General features: G+C 42.6%; 1 protein-coding gene across 2 annotated transcripts in view; it reads right to left on the reverse strand.

Moving 5' to 3' along the window:
- c1h18orf54 (chromosome 1 C18orf54 homolog) overlaps positions 1-11,449 on the reverse strand; it is a 47,153-nt gene extending 35,704 nt beyond the window's left edge. Inside the window, exons 1-3 of one of the 2 annotated variants that reach the window (XM_072574155.1) lie at positions 11,117-11,449; positions 6,795-6,921; positions 1,250-1,563 (exon numbers count right to left, since the gene is read on the reverse strand). In XM_072574155.1, coding sequence (XP_072430256.1) covers positions 1,250-1,541 — 292 coding nt within the window. In that variant the 5' untranslated portion in view covers positions 1,542-1,563; positions 6,795-6,921; positions 11,117-11,449. The remainder of the gene's footprint in view (positions 1-1,249; positions 1,564-6,794; positions 6,922-11,116) is intronic. The other variant, XM_072574144.1, reaches the window with a different exon arrangement.
- Between the last annotated feature and the right edge of the window lie 6,640 nt (positions 11,450-18,089).

Raw genomic sequence — 18,089 nt, forward strand, 5'->3', positions numbered from 1 at the left:
TGGTAAGGGCGTGGAATGCCCTACCTGCTAATGTAGTCAACTCAGCCACATTAGGGAGATTTAAACAATCCTTAGGTAAGCACATGGATGATTTTGGGATAGTGTAGGGGGACAAGCTGAGAATAGTTCACAGGTCAGCGCGACATCGAGGGCCGAAGGGCCTGTTCTGCGCTGTATTGTTCTATGTTCAATGTTCTGTGCACAGCTACTTAATTTTTTCTCATGTGCATTTGGGTGTCCTGAGGTTGTGAAAGGCACTATTTAAATGCAACAATTTTCTATCTTATATCTACATATAAAAAAAGGAAAAATAAAGCAGCAGTAGATATTCTCAGGTCCTGTCAAAAATTAAAACTTAATTAAAGCATCCCCATATCAATGATCAAAGTTTGTATCAGCAAATGAAGAGATAGCCTAAAAATGCTAAAGTCCATTCTTAGAAGTAAATTAAAAAATTTAAGAGAGTGTTAAATGAAGTATAGTGCTCGAATGTGGAAAGCCACTGAACCATACAGACTAGTGATCTGATAATTCACTTCCCCAAGTTAGCTGAACACAACCACGGGAGCAAGAGATTGACAAAAACAGTATTTCTAGCTTCTTAAGTTAGTCAGGTTTGCGCTTCTGATCACTGCATAGCAACCCACATTGGATACTGCACACAAGTGCATGGGAGTTACCACTGTTGGTCACATGGTAAAACTGCCTAAACCAAAGCAAATTACAGAGGAACCTCGATTATCCGAATTTCGGATGATCCGAACAAGATTGCAAAGTCCAGATGCTTGGCTAACAACGTTATCCGGAATTCAATTAACCGAACAAAATAGGCCCCACCCTGCCCATGTCCATCGGGTAATCGGGGTTCCTATGTACTACAGATTCTGCAAATCTGAAATAAAGACAGAAAATGCTGAAAGTAATCAGATTTGGCAGCACCCTCTGAGAAAAAAGCCAGGTCAACCATTCATATCATGGTTAAATCTTGTTTCTCATTTCACAGATGATGCCAGACTGGAATATTTTCAGCATTTTCATTTCTGGCAAAACAGACTACCTTTTTGCCGACCGAGTTAAGCTCTGGACAATGAAAAACCATCTCTTCCCTACAGAAGGACACCTCCACAAGAGTCAATGTCTTTGGAGAGGTTGGCTTTTCTCAGTAATAAAAACAAAACTTTGAACTTTGAAAGTTCAGACTCAAAGCAGTTTTATCCCACATTGGTGGAGGGAAGTCTAATGTCCTTACCCTCTTTCTTGCAGTCCAGAGAAGTAGGAGAGGGTTTGGAAATGCTCCTGAAATGCAGTTTGTTTGTACCTCTCCGGGTGGATGATGACTTTTCAAAGTTGTCAATGTAAGCTTCCAAGGCCTGAGATGCTGATTGGTACATTTTACCTCCATAGAGGACAGAGCTGTGAAAGTGACTGGTGCCATAAGAGTGATCCAAACTGTTCAGATGGCCAACACTGGTCAATAATCCAGGTACTGCAGATTCACGAGATTGGAAATCCACTCTGTCATTCATGCCAATCACCGACATCACATCTTTGCCTTTATCTCATCTTAAGGCAAAAAAAAAAGCATATGAAATGTTCTTCTATTTTCAAAAGATTTTCAGCAAATTAGATTAGATTAGAGTTCCCACACAGCCCAACCAGCCCACATCGGCCCTCCGAAGAGCAACCCACCCAGACCCATCTCCCTAACACTATGGGCAATTTAACATGGCCAATTCACCTGACTTGCACATCATTGGACTGTGCGAGGAAACCAGAGCACTCTGAGGAAACCCACGCAGACATGAGGAGAATGTGCAAACTCCACAGAGACAGTCGCCCGAAGCTGGAATCGAACATGGCACTCTGGTGCTGCGAGGCAGCAGTGCTAACCACTGAGGCACCATGCCGCCCTGTATTTGAGAAGATGCATTAATCACACTGGGACAAGGAAGAGTGGACCATGAGTGGGTAGCTCTGTAAAACAGACAAATGTGAAGTCTGACTCAAGGGGAATGGAGTGGGTGATCATTTTGAAGATAGTTGATGGGTCAAGGGGAAAAACAAGCCATGGTGAGTTGAACAGATTGCCCTTAAGCAGAGGAATTGGGGCACTATAAGCAGATATCTATGACATGGTTGAGTAAAGTACATGTACTATAGCCAAGTTTGCAGATTAAACAAAAATAAGTGGGCAGGCATGTGGTGAGGATGACACAAGGAATCTGCAGGGAGATATAGAAAGGTTAAATGAATGGGCAAAAAATTGGCAAATAGAGTGCAAAGTGGGAAAATGGAAAGATATGCAATTTGACAGGAAGCATAGAGGAGCTGAATGTTACTTAAGTAAAGAAAGCTTCAGCAGAGAGGGATCTGGGTTCCTCATGTGAAAATCACAAAAGCTAGCATTCAAATTCAATGGGTGAGTGTAAAGTTAAATAGAATATTGACCTTTATTTCAAACAGAATGTGTCATTAAAATAGGGAGATTTGCTAAAACTGTACAAGGCACCAGTCAGACCCCAGCTGAAATACTGTGAACAGTTCTGGGCCACTGTCTAAGGAAAAATACAGTGGCATTGAAGACAGTCCAGAGAAGATTCACTCGGTCAATACCAGGTACAAAGGGACTGTCTCATGAGGAGAGGTTGAGTGGACTGGGCCTGTATTCATTGCAGTTTAGAAGAATGAGATGTCACCATATTGAAACATACAAGATTCTTAGGGGACTTGACAAGGTAGGTGCAGGAAGGTTTCTTCCCTTTGTGGTAGATTCTGCAACTAGAGGGTTTACTTTCAGAAAAAGGGGTGTCATTTTAAGATGAGGAAGAATTTCTTCCTTCATACAGTAGTGAATCTGTGGAATTTGGTACCTCAAAGTGCTGTAGAAGGTGGATTGTTTAATATATTCAAGGCTGAGACAGATTTTCAATCAATGATAAATCAAGGGTTACAGGGAAAGGCAGGAAAGTGGTGCTGAGGATTATCAGATCAATCATGATATCATTGAACGGTGGAGACTCAATGGGTTCAGGGGCCAATTTCTGCTCCAATGGCCTTATGGAGCTAGAGTAAGCAAACATGGGATTGCTTGGTAATTCAAGGTTCTTGGTGGGAATAGGAGTACGCATTGTTTAGGGATGTAATAGTGACAGTTCTCCAATAATGACAGTGACATTAAAAGATCTAAGTAAAAGATACGATCCAGTCAGCAACACTCCCAGTTAGAGGAGACAGACACAAGCCCAGCCTACTTCAGTCCAGTAACGTAGATGCACTAAATATCAGAGGAGCTAACTTTTTAAGCTGTACACAGTGATTATCTGCCTGCTCAGATGGAATTGCAACACTTTAAAACAAAACTTGATGAGTACTCCTTGTACCACCAAAAACAACTAAACTACAAAGATAGGTGGAGTTGTGGACAGTGAGGAGGGCTGTTGTCGGCTGCAGAAGGACTTAGATATGATGCAGAGCTGGGCTGAGGAGTGGCAGATGGAGTTCAACCCTGCCAAGTGTGAAGTTGTCCATTTTGGAAGAACAAATAAGAATGCGGAATACAGGGTTAATGGTAGGGTTCTTGGTCAGGTGGAGGAACAGAGGGATCTTGGGGTCTATGTACATAGATCTTTGAAGGTTGCCACTCAGGTGGATAGAGTTTGTAAGAAGGCCTATGGAGTATTATCGTTCATTAGCAGAGGGATTGAATTCAAGAGTCGTGAGGTGATGTTGCAGCTGTACAGGACTTTGGTTAGGCCACATTTGGAGTACTGTGTGCAGTTCTGGTCGCCTCACTTTAGGAAAGATGTGGAAGCTTTGGAGAGGGTGCAGAGAAGATTTACCAGGATGTTGCCTGGAATGGAGAGTAGGTCATACGAGGATAGGTTGAGAGTTCTCGGCCTTTTCTCGTTGGAACGGCGAAGGATGAGGGGTGACTTGATAGAGGTTTATAAGATGATCAGAGGAATAGATAGAGTAGACAGTCAGAAACTTTTTCCCCGGGTACAACAGAGTGTTACAAGGGGACATAAATTTAAGGTGAAGGGTGGAAGGTATAGGGGAGATGTCAGGGGTGGGTTCTTCACCCAGAGAGTGGTGGGGGCATGGAATGCGCTGCCCGTGGGAGTGGTAGAGTCAGATTCATTGGCGACCTTTAAGCGGCATTTGGATAGGTACATGGATGGGTGCTTAATCTAGGATAGAAGTTCGGCACAACATCGTGGGCCGAAGGGCCTGTTCTGTGCTGTATTGTTCTATGTTCTATGTTCTATGTTCTAATCATTCAATTCTCTTGCTGTGTGGGACTGTGCAGTGAAAATTGTGTTCAATTTTTTTCTCATGATTTTAATAGCTTCTCAGTGAATATGGCAAGATTGCCACTGTATATTTTTCACAGAAGATGTTGCATGTTTAGGGATAATGGAGTGACACAGATAATATCAAAACAATTATAGCTTATAAAATTGCTCAAGTCCCACTATCAATATCTCAAAGTTTAGCATTCATCAGAAACTCAACTGGATCAGCCACATAAACATTATGGCTAGCCATACAGGTCAGAAACTGTGTAGTCAGTGACTTATCTCCCGATTCCTCAAAACCCCTCTGCTGTGCACCAGTATGTTGCTATGTTCCTTCCTTGCCTGAGTGACTGCAGCTCCAACAGTAGTTGGAGTTCAACACTATTCAGGACAAAGCAGTCCTCTTGATTGACAGCCCATGTGCTTCCTCCTCTATTAGGGTACTCTCTCCAGAATACACTGCATCAATTCACAAAGGCTCTTTAGGTTGCAACCCCAGAACGTGCAAAATTAACCACATAGAAAGTCAAGGCATGGTAGCACCATTGATTCCAAATCTCACACCATCCCAACTTGGACACGCATCATCATTCCTTCCTGAAGCTGGCTCAAATCCGAGAACATGGGCATAGGAATACGGGGACCTGAGGAGGCCATTCAGCCCCTCCATTCAATGAGATCATGGCTGATCTGTGGACGAACTCCATATACCTGACCTTGGCCCATATCCCTTAATTCCTTGGCTTAACAAAAACATTATCTGCCTCAAGATTTAAAATTAACAACTGATCCAGCATCCACTGCCATTTGTGGAAGAGAGTTCTAAACCTCTACCATCCTTTGCGTGTAGAAGTGCCTTCTAACATCTCCCCTGAACTGTCTGGCCTTAATTCTCAAACTACATCCCTCGTTCTAGAATCCTCAACCAGTGGAAAGAGTTTATCTTTATCTACCCTGTCTTTCCTTTTGTTACTTTGTATACTTTGATCAGATCACCCCTTTAACTTGTACTCACTAACTAATAGTATGTAAGAGACATTTCCCCACCCTCAATTCATTCAAGCTTTACTCCCAGCAGCTACTGAAGCAGAGGATGAAACAGCATTTTAATGGAACTGAGTAAATATTTGAACGTGATATGAATAAAGAGCAGAGAAATAGTATTAGCTTCGGTCAATATTGTAATTTCTATAATTTGTCTTGGTTCTGTGCCATAATTAAGTGTTTCGAATGGATCCATTTCCTCTTTTAACCTTCTCTTTATCTCAAGTTTTTAATAAGAATACGTATCCCCATGACTCCCCCTTGTTGCCTTCATTTTTTGAAAACTGATTACAATTACCAGTAACCAACTCTTTCATCACCTTTGAAGTCCACCTTTTATCCTTCAGGTGTCTATATCTATTTTGAAATTAATTTGATATTTCTGAACCAGTAATTTCTCTCAACTAGTCTAGCCAATTCTTTCCTCAACCTTTCAAAGGCAGCCTTGTTTAAAATCAACATTTTAATTTATGGCCCAACCTTTCTTGCCTTATAGTGCATTCAATTGTGAAACAGTCACCATTCCAAAGATGTCTCCATGCCACCATATGCCAACTATTCCTATAACAAAATCAAATGTTGCTTCCTTATATGATGAAAGACAAGTTGTTTCGTGTAAGTATCTTCATCGCATTCAATGAATCTGTACTCTGTTAAAATACATGTATAGTTTGTATTTCCCAAACTCGATGCAAGATAAAATATCTTAGCCTTGCAGCATTATTGTATTTTTCTCACACAACTCCGTTATCTGCCTGTACTTGTACTTTTCAAAGTCATCAGCCTGGACCATATTTTGACTCATTGCCTATGATGATTGGCACTTTCAGTTACTTTCAGTCTATCTTGCTGAAAATAGCACCCAGATAGTGAGAACGAGGAACAGAAGTAGGCCACTCAGCTCCTCGAACATGCTCTGCTGTTCATTAAGATTGGATTTATGGCTTTAATTCAATTTAATTTAATTGCCCTCTGCAAGTGCTTCCCACGAGGGTGGCACGGTGACTCAGCGGTTAGCACTGTTGCCTCACAGTACCAGGGATCTGGGTTCAATTCCAGCCTCAGGCAACTTTCTGTGTGGAGTTTGCACATTCTCCCTGTGTCTGCGTGGGTTTCCTCTGGGTGCTCCAGTTTCCTCCCACAGTCCAAAGATGTGCTGGTTAGGTGAACTGACTATGCTAAGTTGCCACATAGTGTTCAGGGATGTGTAGGCTAGGTTCATTAGTCAGGGGTAAATATAGGATAGGGGAATAGGTCTGGGTGAGTTACTTTTCGGAGGGTCGGTGTGGATTTGTTGGGCCGAAAGGCCTGTTTTCACTGCAGGGAATCTAATCTAATCTAACAGAAATCTGATTTCTTGGTAATACAGAATCCATACGAAGCAGCTACAGGTTTAATTTTAAAATTGTTTAAAAAAAACCTGAAGCAACAATACAAAAAAAAATCGGTTACATTTGCTGGAAATAAATGCATGACATCATGTGATGTTCTGACCATCAAATGCCAAGCAACATCCAGGCACATACTTCAGTGGAATCCCAGAATCCGGCAGTCAATTCCCACTTTATGAGTCAGTGACCTTGAGAAAAGGTAGAGAAAACACTCAAAGGAAAGAAATCATCTTGAAACAATTCCTTGATCCAATAATCAGTCCCCTCATGCGCTAGTTTCAGCACCAGATCCTGAATGGCTCAGACCAACCACATGCTGCCCCTGCTCGTCTCCTCCCTCTAAACTGGCTGATTATGCTGAGAGAAAATAGTGAATCATGAACTTAATATTTATCATAAGCCTGCGTTCTTGTTTAATTTTAATCTCTCCATCTTGAATTAGAGGGGAGTATTAGCATCAATGCCATTTTATCTTCCTTCGTCTAGTCTGTTTCTGTACAACCCTTCGAAGGCTCACACTGGTCATTTACATTTTTTAACCTGCCAGTCTTGAAATCCGACCCACTCTCATGCAGTTGAATACTTTTCCATTTGATTTCTCCTTGTCAATTTCCTGAACTGTTTTAAATCTAATTATATTGCAATCACCCTTTCTCAAATGTCCCACGATTGCAACAAGCCGTATTTCATTCTATAGAATTCGTCCCCACACTTCCTTATTGATTGGGAAACAGTGCTCAACATATTTCATTGCACATTATTCTTTTTGTCCTTTATACTGATTATTAGAATAAATGAAGTTCCCCATTATTACCTATCCACAGTGTTTTATCTTTCTGCAATTTGCCTACAAACTTGTTCCTTTATCTCCTTCCTAGTATTTACTGACCTGTGACACATTTACGTTTCCTCAACTCTAACCAAGTGTATTCTGCTATTTAATCTTCAAGATCAAGCAACTCAAACCTGAGCATCCATAAACCACAAACAGCAACAAATTCATACTCCCAACACAATCTGCAACCAGCATATCACCAAGGATCCTTAGACAACACGTTTGAAACTCACTACCACTTTCATCATAAGGGCAAAGGCAACAGGTACATGAGAACACCATCACCACCCGAAAGATCCCCTCCAAGCCCTCACCATCCTGACTTGGAAATATATTGCCAATCCATCAGTATAAGTAGTCAAAATACTGCAATTTCCATCCTATCAACTTTGTGGGTCTACCACAATATTTCAAAGAACTAGGAGAAATAAGCAACATAATGTACAATTCAGAAACAGGAGGGATCGGACAGTGGGAATACAAACCACATTGAGGTGGCCTATAAAGGTTAAAATCAAAGTAGCTCACCACCATTATTCCAAGGGCTAATCAGGGTGGCAATAAATGCTGGCTCAGCCAGCAAAGCCCAGAGATCATGAGTTAATAAAAAGTAAGTTGAGTACTAAGAGGCACCTTGATGTTTCTGAGGACAGCGTGAAACAGACTGACACGCTAGAACAGGTTGATGTTAGGGAGTATGTGCTGAAAATTTTGAATAAGGATAGATAATCTCCTGGGCCAGATGGGATATATCCTAGAATACTACAGGAAGCGAGGGAAGAGATTGCTGCACCTTGGCGATGATCTGTGTCCTCACTGTCCACTGGAGTAGTGCCAGATGATTGGAGGGTGGCAAATGTTATTCCTTTGTTTAAGGAAGGGAATAGTGATAATCCTGGGAACTACAGACCAGTCAGTCTTACGTCAGTGGTGCACAAAGTATTGGGGAGGATTCTGAGAGACAGGATTTATGATTACTTGGAAAACCATAGTTTGATTAGAGATAGTCAGCATGGCTTTGGGGGGAGGGGGGTTGGTCAAACCTTACTGAATTCTTTGAGGATGTGACAAAACACGTTGATGAAGATAGAGCAGTGGATGTGGTGAGGATGGATTTTAGCAAGGTGTTTGATTAGGGTTCCCCATGGTAGATTCATATACAAAGTAAGGAGGCATGGGATACAGCGGACTCTGACTGTCTGGATACAGAATTGGTTGGTCCATAGAAGACAGAGGGTCGTGTTAGATGCAAAGTATTAAGCCTGGAGCTTGGTGACCTATGGTGTTCCGCAGGAGTCGGTTCTGGGACCTCTGCTCTTCGTGATATTTATAAATAACTTTGATGGAAGGGTGGGTCAGCAAGCTTGTCGATGATGCGAAGGTTGGTGGAGTGGTAGATAGTGTGGAAGGCTGATGTAGGTTGCAACAGGACATTGACACGATACAGAACTGGGCTGATAAGTGGCATACAGAGTTCAACCTAGAAAAGTGTGAAGTTATTCACTTTGGAAGGTGAATGTGAATGCAGAATACAGGGTTAAAGGCAGGATTCTTGGCAGTGTAGATGAACAGAGAGATCTTGGGGTCCACGTCCATAGATCTCTCAAAGTTGCCACCCAAGTTGATAGGGTTGTTAAGAAGGCGTGTGGTGTGTTGGCTTTCATTAGCAGGGGGATTAAGTTTGAGATGTGAGGTTATGCTGCAGCTCTATAGAGCCCTGGCTAGATCACACTTGGAATACTGTGTTCAGTTCTGGTTGCCTCATTATAGGAAAGATGTGGAGAATGCAGAGGAGATTTACCAGGATGCTGCCTGGACTGGAGGGCAGGTCTTCTCAAGAAAGGTTGAGGGAGCTAAGGCTTTTCTCATTGAAGCAAAGAAAGGTGAGAGTTGACTTGACAGAGGTGTACAAAATGTTGAGAGGCATAGAGACAGTGGATCGCCAGAGATTTTTTCCCACGGCAGAAATGTCTATCATTCGGGGGGATAATTTTCAGGTAAATGGAGGAAGGTTTAGGGGAAATGTCAGAGCCAGGTTCTTTACCCAGAGAGCAGTGGGTCTGTGGAATGCATTGCCAGCAGTGGTAGTAGAGTCAGATATAACCAACTCCTCTCCACTGTTCTACTATCCTGGTTAGATGATGGCCAGGATTTTAGTTCTCATTCCTCTCCTGGTTTGATTCAGTTTTCTGATGCTATGATCATAAGTCCACGTGGTTACTTGAGCTTATAGTTCAGTAAGAGAACTTTCTCAATTCCAGTTACCGAAACGGACTCTCCGCCCATCTATGTCTTGTTATTTCCACTATCTGATCTCTCCTATTCCAGAATTAATCATTTTATTGCTTGTTTCTCCCAGTTCTTTGTGTAAATGCAATATTTCATGCTTTCACCTTCCTGTAGAATTCAACCCTCCCTTGATGTACAAGTCTGCCTCCCTCCAATGGAATTGGTTTTATCTCTGATGAGGTGCTACCATTTCATCTTGTGCGGATCCCTCCTGGCCTAGTTACCTAATCCAATATTTACCTCTCTTATGTGACAGCACAAACATAAACACAAGGTGTCAGGACAAATGGATAAACAGGTTAAGGTGTCATATGATATACTTGTCTTTATTAGCCAAGGCACAGAGTTTAAGAGCAGGGAGGATAAGCTTAAACTGTATAAAAAGTAGGTTAGGCCATAGCAGGAGTAGTGTGTGGGGTTCTGGAATCCACGTTATTGAGGGGAGGTGATAACACTGGAGAGGGTGCAGAGATGATTTACCAGGATGTTGCCTGGGCTGGAATGTTTCAGTTATGTTGGCAGAATGGACAGACTGGGAGTGTTTTCCTTGGAACAAGGAGATTGAGAGGGGTCATGATTGAGATGTATAAAATGAGGGGCATAATTAGGATTGACAGGAAGATATTTTCCCATTCATGGAGGGACCAATGACAGACGGTGTAGATTTACAGCAAGGGGCAGAAACTGTAAGGAAAAAACAATTTTTCACCCAGAAGGTTGTGGGATTCTGGAACTCACTGCCTGTTAAGGATGGTAGAGGCAGAAATCTTCATAATACGTAAAAAGTATTTAAATATACACTTGTCATGCCATGGCATACAAGTTTATAAGCCAAGTGACGGGAAATAGTTAGGTGGGTTGTTTTTGACAGACATTGATTTGATGGGCTGTCAGCCTCTGACAAGGAGCCAAAGTCAGAGCAATGCAGTACTGGAGTTCACCAGGAAAGAAATGTACATCTCAAATAAAAAAGTCACTAAATGTCTGTACTATAATTAGCATGAACTTAACAAAACAAGTTATACGATATAATACCGCGTGCAATAAATTTAAATGTGTAAGAGATGAGATGAGAAGCAAGCTACATATCCAATCAAAAGGCCAGAATCAAAAGAGCAGTGATTTGATTGGAGATTTTTGAATCTAAAAGGCAAGTATTTTAAGGTAATAACTTCTTAAAGAAATTACACATTATCTCTCCACAAAAATGCAGTGGAATTCCGGAGCTTCAAACGGATAAAAGCGGCCGCATTGATTACCTGTGAAGACATGAATCTTGCAACAGTTTGCTGAGGGAGAGTCTGCAACCAACCATTAACCCTGAGAGGCAGAACCAGGAGGGAACTTACAAACATCACTCACTATCACCCACTGCTCCTTCACAGATTTGTCCCGGATCCGATCACCGCTCTTCCCCCTGTTACTGCTCCGGGACTCCCAGCCCCCGTCCTCTCTCTCTCTCTCTCTCTCCCTAGGTCAGTCAATCAGCCAGCGACTAGGAGATTCAATCTCTCCCTTTCTCTGTGCGTCTCTCCTTCCCCCAGCTCGGGTCTGTGCCCCTCTCTCTCTCTCTCTCTCTCTTCCACCCCCCCAACCCGAGTCTGTGCCTCTCTCTCTCTCTCTTTCCCCCCCAAACCGGGTCTGTCTGTGTGTGTCTCTCTCTCTTCCACAACCCCAACCCCAACCCCAACCCCAACCCCAACCCCAACCCCAACCCCAACCCCAACCCAACCCGGGTCTGTGCCTCTCTCTCTCTCTCTCTTTCCCCCCAACCCGGGTCTGTGCCTCTCTCTCTCTTTCCCCCCAACCCGGGTCTGTGCCCCTCTCTCTCTCTCTCCCCCCAACCCGGGTCTGTGCCTCTCTCTCTCTTTCCCCCCAACCCGGGTCTGTGCCCCTCTCTCTCTCTCTCTCCCCCCCCCAACCCGGGTCTGTGCCCCTCTCTCTCTCTCTCTCTCTCCCCCCCCCAACCCGGGTCTGTGCCCCTCTCTCTCTCTCTCTCTCTCCCCCCAACCCGGGTCTGTGCCTCTCCCTGTGTCTGCTCCAAACACAAACTTCCGCTTCAACAATTGTTACAGTTGGATCACAATGCGCCTGCGCCCCCGCCTGTAACAGACGCTCAGTGAGTGCTCACCCTCCAGTGAGTCACTCTCCTTGTTCTCACCTTCAACTTTCACTGTCCACATCCTCACCTGTTCTCAATCTCACCATCCACATTCTCCATGTCCACATACCACCCTGTTCTCGGGCTTTGCTGCTGTGCTCCGTCGAACTCTACGCAAGTTGAAAGAATGCCTCATTTTCTGCTGGGGTGTCCTATGGCCTTCAGGACTCTGTATCAAATTCAATAATTTTGGGGCCTTTTCATCACATGGAGCGGCTACCACAACCAACCTATTGTCAGCCACTAACGGTCCCCATTAGCTATTATTGATTTCCCCCAGGCTGACCTTTACCCATTCCTTTTGTCCAACTGTATTTCTCTCTCTCTGGGATCCATCTCCATCTATCATTTATCTCCCCCCCCCCCCCCGCCCATCTTCAATTCTGAAGAAGGGTCACTGGATCCAAAATGCTTTCTCTCCACAGATTCTGCAGAACTGGCTGAGATTTTCAAATGATTTCTGTTTGTGTTTCTGATTTCCAGCACCCTCAGTTTTTGGGGGTCTTGTTTTCTATACACTAATCAGTCGTTTGTTAGGCAAGAACAACCAAATACCTCCCTGCTTTATGTACTGAATTCCTTGAGTAACTCACTCTGGCAGACTATTGTAAGTGTCATTCCCTAAGACAGTCAATTCTGGCACACTAGTCACAGTCCTGGAGATGCTCAATTTCTGCAAGCAAGTTGCGCTCCTTGAGACACTCAACGCCAGCACTTTATTTTAACTCCCATCCCCTGAGGAGCTCAACTCCAGCACTCTATTGTGAGTTGCACATCTTGAGATGCACAATTTCTGTGGTTTATTGTAACTCTCCTTTAGGATCTCAACACAGCACTCTCTAGATACTCGATTTCTATGATCTATTGTAAGTCAAACTCCTTGTGACATTCACCTCTATTGTGAGTCACACTCCTTAAGGAGTGCAAGTCTGCAATTTATTCTAGTCAGAATTCAAACAGCACAGAAACAGACCAGTTCAACCAGTCTATGTCAAACATAATCCCAAATTAAGCTAATCCCACCTGCCTGCTCCTGGGCCATATCCCTCTAAACCTTTCCTATTCATGTACTTATCTAAGTGTAACTGTGTAAACTGTACCTGCTTTCACCATTTCCTCAATGTTCATTCCACACATGAACCATGGCTCTGTGTTAAAAACTTTGCCCCTCATGACTTTTTTAAAAGTCTCTCTCCTCTCACCTTAAAACCATGTGCCCTAGTCACACTCCTTAAAATGCTTAATTTCTGTGATTTATTGTGAGTCACACTCTATTGCAAGTTACAATCCTCGGGACACTCAATTTCTGCGATCTATTGTAAGTCTGAGAGATGGGTCCAGTGTAGTGTAGACTATCAGATCCAGTGTCATTTGGGGTGTCTGATGCCAGGAATGATGTTGGGTCCTGGGACAAAGGGGTAGATGTCAGCTTCTAGGGGCAGGAATGTTATGTATCTAGGAGGCATCAAGTTATGTAAAGATATAGTTAGGAGTGAGTGAGGTTATTATATGCTCTGTGGTTATTCAAGAGTTAGACTAGGTCTAACATTTTCTGAGCAACTAAGTTATTTAATTTTATCCAAACCATCAGAAGCCTCCGACTCTTATGGAGACTTTTGAAGAGTTCCAGGTGTAGGGGAATTGCACCGAGAAAAATTAAAATTTTTTGGCAATTCCTTTGGAGTGTGTCAAGATGGGGATTCCACAGGGTCCCCAGGCCTAACTCTTCTCTACATTGGAATAATGGCTGTCTGGCCATTTGAAAACCTGTCCCCAAATTTCCAAGGAGCAGAACGTGTGTTTGTCTGATTCTCCAGGGAGATGCAGATTGAGACACTTGCCTGTGCTGGAAAATGTGAAAGTGTTAACCAGAATGAGTGAATTTAAGGCACTGTGCATGCAAGAGAATTCTGCAATTGAAGGGCGGTTAGGGAGGTACTATGCCGTGGCAACTACTGAGCTAAGAGGACGTGAGCTCGTTTTTCAGCAGACAATACTCCAGCTGCTTGTGTGTTTGGCCACAAAGAAAAATAATTTTTTCTTTTCACTTTCACCTACCATGAGACATAAAAAAGCATGTGAAGTTTAAATGATTTGTGGAAAGTAAAAATTAAGTTGAAAGCAGCGCAGTAACTTGGAATGCTGTTGATAAAATATACACATTTGATAGTATTGCCCTGTTCTTTGTGTGTTTCTGCCTGTTTGTACCAGGGGAGCTCTCTGTGGTCTGGTCTTGTACATTTCAAAGCTGATGGTATAAAATGTGAGTGAGACATCTCTGTACAAAATTGGAGTAAAATTGGCCGACAAATAATGCACGATAAAATCTTTCAGTTGTTCAAAAGCAATTGTTTCATTTGATGTGAATGGGATTTCAAGGGCTACCACTCTGCAATGTAGAGTGCAATAAAATTTGACACTTTACATAGATTGAAAAATGTGAGGTCGGTTGATGAAAATTCAAACAGCCCCTTATTCTTCACCTTTGTAGCTATAAGAGTTTGTTATCAGCAATTTAAAAAAATTTTTGTGAAGCAAAAATTTTCAGGGACTACGTGTAAGCGTGAGAAAACTTCCAGTAATGTTAAATGGGTGTGAGTGAGCATACCTCTCTTGATTTAGTGTCTTGGAAGGTTAAGTTGTGTATCTTTGCACTTTGTGTAGAAGCTTACAGGCTTCCTTTTGTTTGCGCTAAATAGATTAAGGTTCTATTTGGGAATTAATCTTGTTGCATTTCAGAAGTTTGAGGAAAAGACAACAAATAACGAAACTTGTGCGAAAGTGTTGTTTGAATTAGAATTCTTATAGTGTGGAAACAGGCCCTTCAGCCCAACAAGTCTACACCGACCCTCTGAAGCGTAACTCACCCAGACCCATTCCGCTATCCTATATTTACCCCTGACTAATAACCTACACTATGGGCAATTTAGCATGGCCAATTCACCTGACCTGCACATCTTTGGATTATGGGAGGAAACCGGAGAACCCAGAGAAAACCCACATAGATACAGGGAGAATGTACAAATTCCACACACAGTCGCCCAAGGCTGGAATCGAACCCAAGTTCCAGGTACTGTGAGGCACCACTGAGCCACCGTGCTGCCCTCAAATCCCTAGTGTGGAAAGAATACAGCTAGTTTGTTTGTGGGTCCAAGTCCATTTTCTTGGCAAACCATAATACTTGTCTTCTTTGTTGATCAAAATCCATCCAACTCAGCCTTGAATATAGTCAATATGGCTTCCACTGCTCTCGAGGATGAGATTTCTACAGACATGCAGCCCTCAAGGAAAAAAATGGTTTCTCCTCATTTGAATCTTTAATGGGAGGTAACCAGTTTTTAAATAAAATCGCTGCATATTATGTTCAAGCTTATCCAATGCAATTTCATCTGATGGTGGGCTGATGGTTTAATGGGTCTTACTCAAGTAAGCATTCTTCAAATCAGTACAGATGCTATCAACTTATACAATATAAGGGGTTTTTGCATGGAAGCTGGAATATTCCCTAACCAAATGGGCTACATTTTCATTTCAGGGTTGGTAATTATACTCATAATTTTCAAGTCCTGACCTGGTCACTACATCTGTGTTCACACGATCCCGTGCTCAAATGTAATTGTCATAATTGGGGCAGAGGTGAGCTCAGTGTCCAATGCGTAACACTGGTGGGAGATGTTGTACACACTAGGGGAAAATGCAAATGGCAGCCATACTGGAGCCTTGTAATGAGGACACTGATACTCAAAAGACGAGTAGCACCATCAAATACAAAAATGGCCAAATGGTCAAAAACAAGGTAGTGAGCAAAATCTGGCACAATACCTCACAGATCCCAAAACATTTCAACATTGTTAAAGAAACTCTAAACTTCTGACCGTATCAACCCAATAGCTGAGCACACTTTGGATTCAGTGGTTTACTAACATAAAATTATCTTTCCACCCATTATTGTGCTCCTCAAGGAGTTTAACAAGCCATCAGTTATGAATAGGTGGTAAACAGACTTCTGACTCCCTCCTTGCAACCTCAATTTGAAAATGGAGCATATCCTAGGGATACTGATGTGCCTTCTAGAAGCGCTATTTCCAAGCACGCCTACTCTTGTTTCAGCCCTTATTGTCAATTGAAAGTTGTATTGAACATTTCAGTTTCTATTTAGGCAGTGTCTTCTAGCGGTGAGCTACTAGATTAGATTACATTACATTACATTACAGTGTGGAAACAGGCCCTTCGGCCCAACAAGTCCACACCAACCCGCTGAAGCGTAACCCACCCATACCTCTACATTTACCCCTTACCTAACACTACGGGCAAGTTAGCATGGCCAATTCACCTGACCTGCACATCTTTTGGACTGTGGGAGGAAACCGGAGCACCTGGAGGAAACCCACACAGACACGGGGAGAACGTGCAAACTCCACACAGTCAGTCGCCTGAGGCGACTAAATTGCTCTAAACAAATTGTTCTAAAACCCTGTTATACAAGTCAGACTTGCAATATTAGTCATTTTTCAATTCGGTAAATATCTCTAATTCACAGGCAATTGATGACTATTGAGTCACAATTTATGAAAACGCTTCCTCCACATTACCTCTTCCTGCACTGACAGAAATTCATCCTGTTCTAATATATTCATCCAAACATCCTTCAAAATTCAATCATGCATAGTGCTAATAAACAATATATGATCCTCACTCATGAAAAGGTACTAAGAAATTGGGAAAATATCATTTTGATTATGAAGCCTGTTCTTTCCAATTGAACTTTGCATTTACAAAGTACACCATAGTGGGCATTACTTCAAACCAATCCCCCGAGGAAGGAGAATAACTACAGGTAAAACTTGCAAGCCTTGTGAAAATTCTCTATCTCCCAAAGGCAATTAAGTGAAATGCCAAGCTCTCATTCCAACATTTGAATCTACATTATTTAATCCTGACCAGACAGATTCCACAAATGACATTTCCATGGTCTCCGAAGTGCAGGGACTATACCATGGAACTGACTATTTGATCTGTCACTACATTTTCTATTCTTAGTTTAATTTCATCCAAGTTTCTTTCAAGCTGTTAATAAAACATTGCACTAACTGCTTTTGATAAGAGAACTGTTCGCATGAGTGGGCACGGGAGAAGATTTTCAATGCAGTGTCACATTTAGGATGGCACAATGGCTCAATGGTTAGCACTGCTGCTTCATAGCGCCAGGGACCTGGGTTTGACTCCAGCCTTGGGTGACTGTCTTTGTGGATTTTGCACATGTTTGTGTGGGTTTCTGCTGGGTGCAGAGGTGCTTAGGTGGATTGACCATGGAAAATTGTTCAAAGTGTCCAGGGAAGTGCAGGCTAAGTGGATTAGTCATGGTAAAATGTAGGATTATGAGAATGGATACATGGGGATGGAGTCTGGGTGGGATGTCCTTCAGAGGGTCAGTACAGAGTCAATGGGCCAAGAGGCCATTTTCTGCACCGTAGGGACATGCATTTTGATGAGCATGGACCAGTTTGGGCCAAAGGCCTGTGCTGTAGGATTCTATGACTATTCAGGGGTTTTCAAATTTGAGTTCATCTCCATTAATTCCAAATGCATTTCTGCAGTTAGACTTTAAAGGCATTTGGTATTAAGTCTCTCTTTTTGATGATGCTCACAAATGAAAAAGTACCTCCAGAGTTTTCTGATCTGTTTAAGATGTTGCCTGACTGAGTGCACATGCTTAGTGGTATGAGATGAAGGAATATTATAGTCACTGTCTGGAACCTCAAACATAACAAATCTAGTTTGACACATCTGTGCAGTGCTGAGAGGGTGCTGTACTGCCACAGGGATGGAAACCTTTGGATAGGACATTAAACCAACAACCCACCTTCCCTCCCAGGTAGCCTTAAAAGACCAGATAGCACTGTTTTGTTGAAGATTTTTTCTTCCCAAGTATCCTGGTCAATATTTATCCCTGTCAATATCCCTCACTGAGAACTAAAACAGATATTTTGGTCAGTATCACAATGCTATTTGTGAGAGTTTACTGCATGAAAATGGGTTACTGTGTTTCCCACATTCCAAAAATGACTACA

Source organism: Chiloscyllium punctatum, chromosome 1 (genome assembly GCF_047496795.1).
Source record: "Chiloscyllium punctatum isolate Juve2018m chromosome 1, sChiPun1.3, whole genome shotgun sequence".
Classification (NCBI taxonomy): Eukaryota; Metazoa; Chordata; class Chondrichthyes; order Orectolobiformes; family Hemiscylliidae; genus Chiloscyllium; species Chiloscyllium punctatum.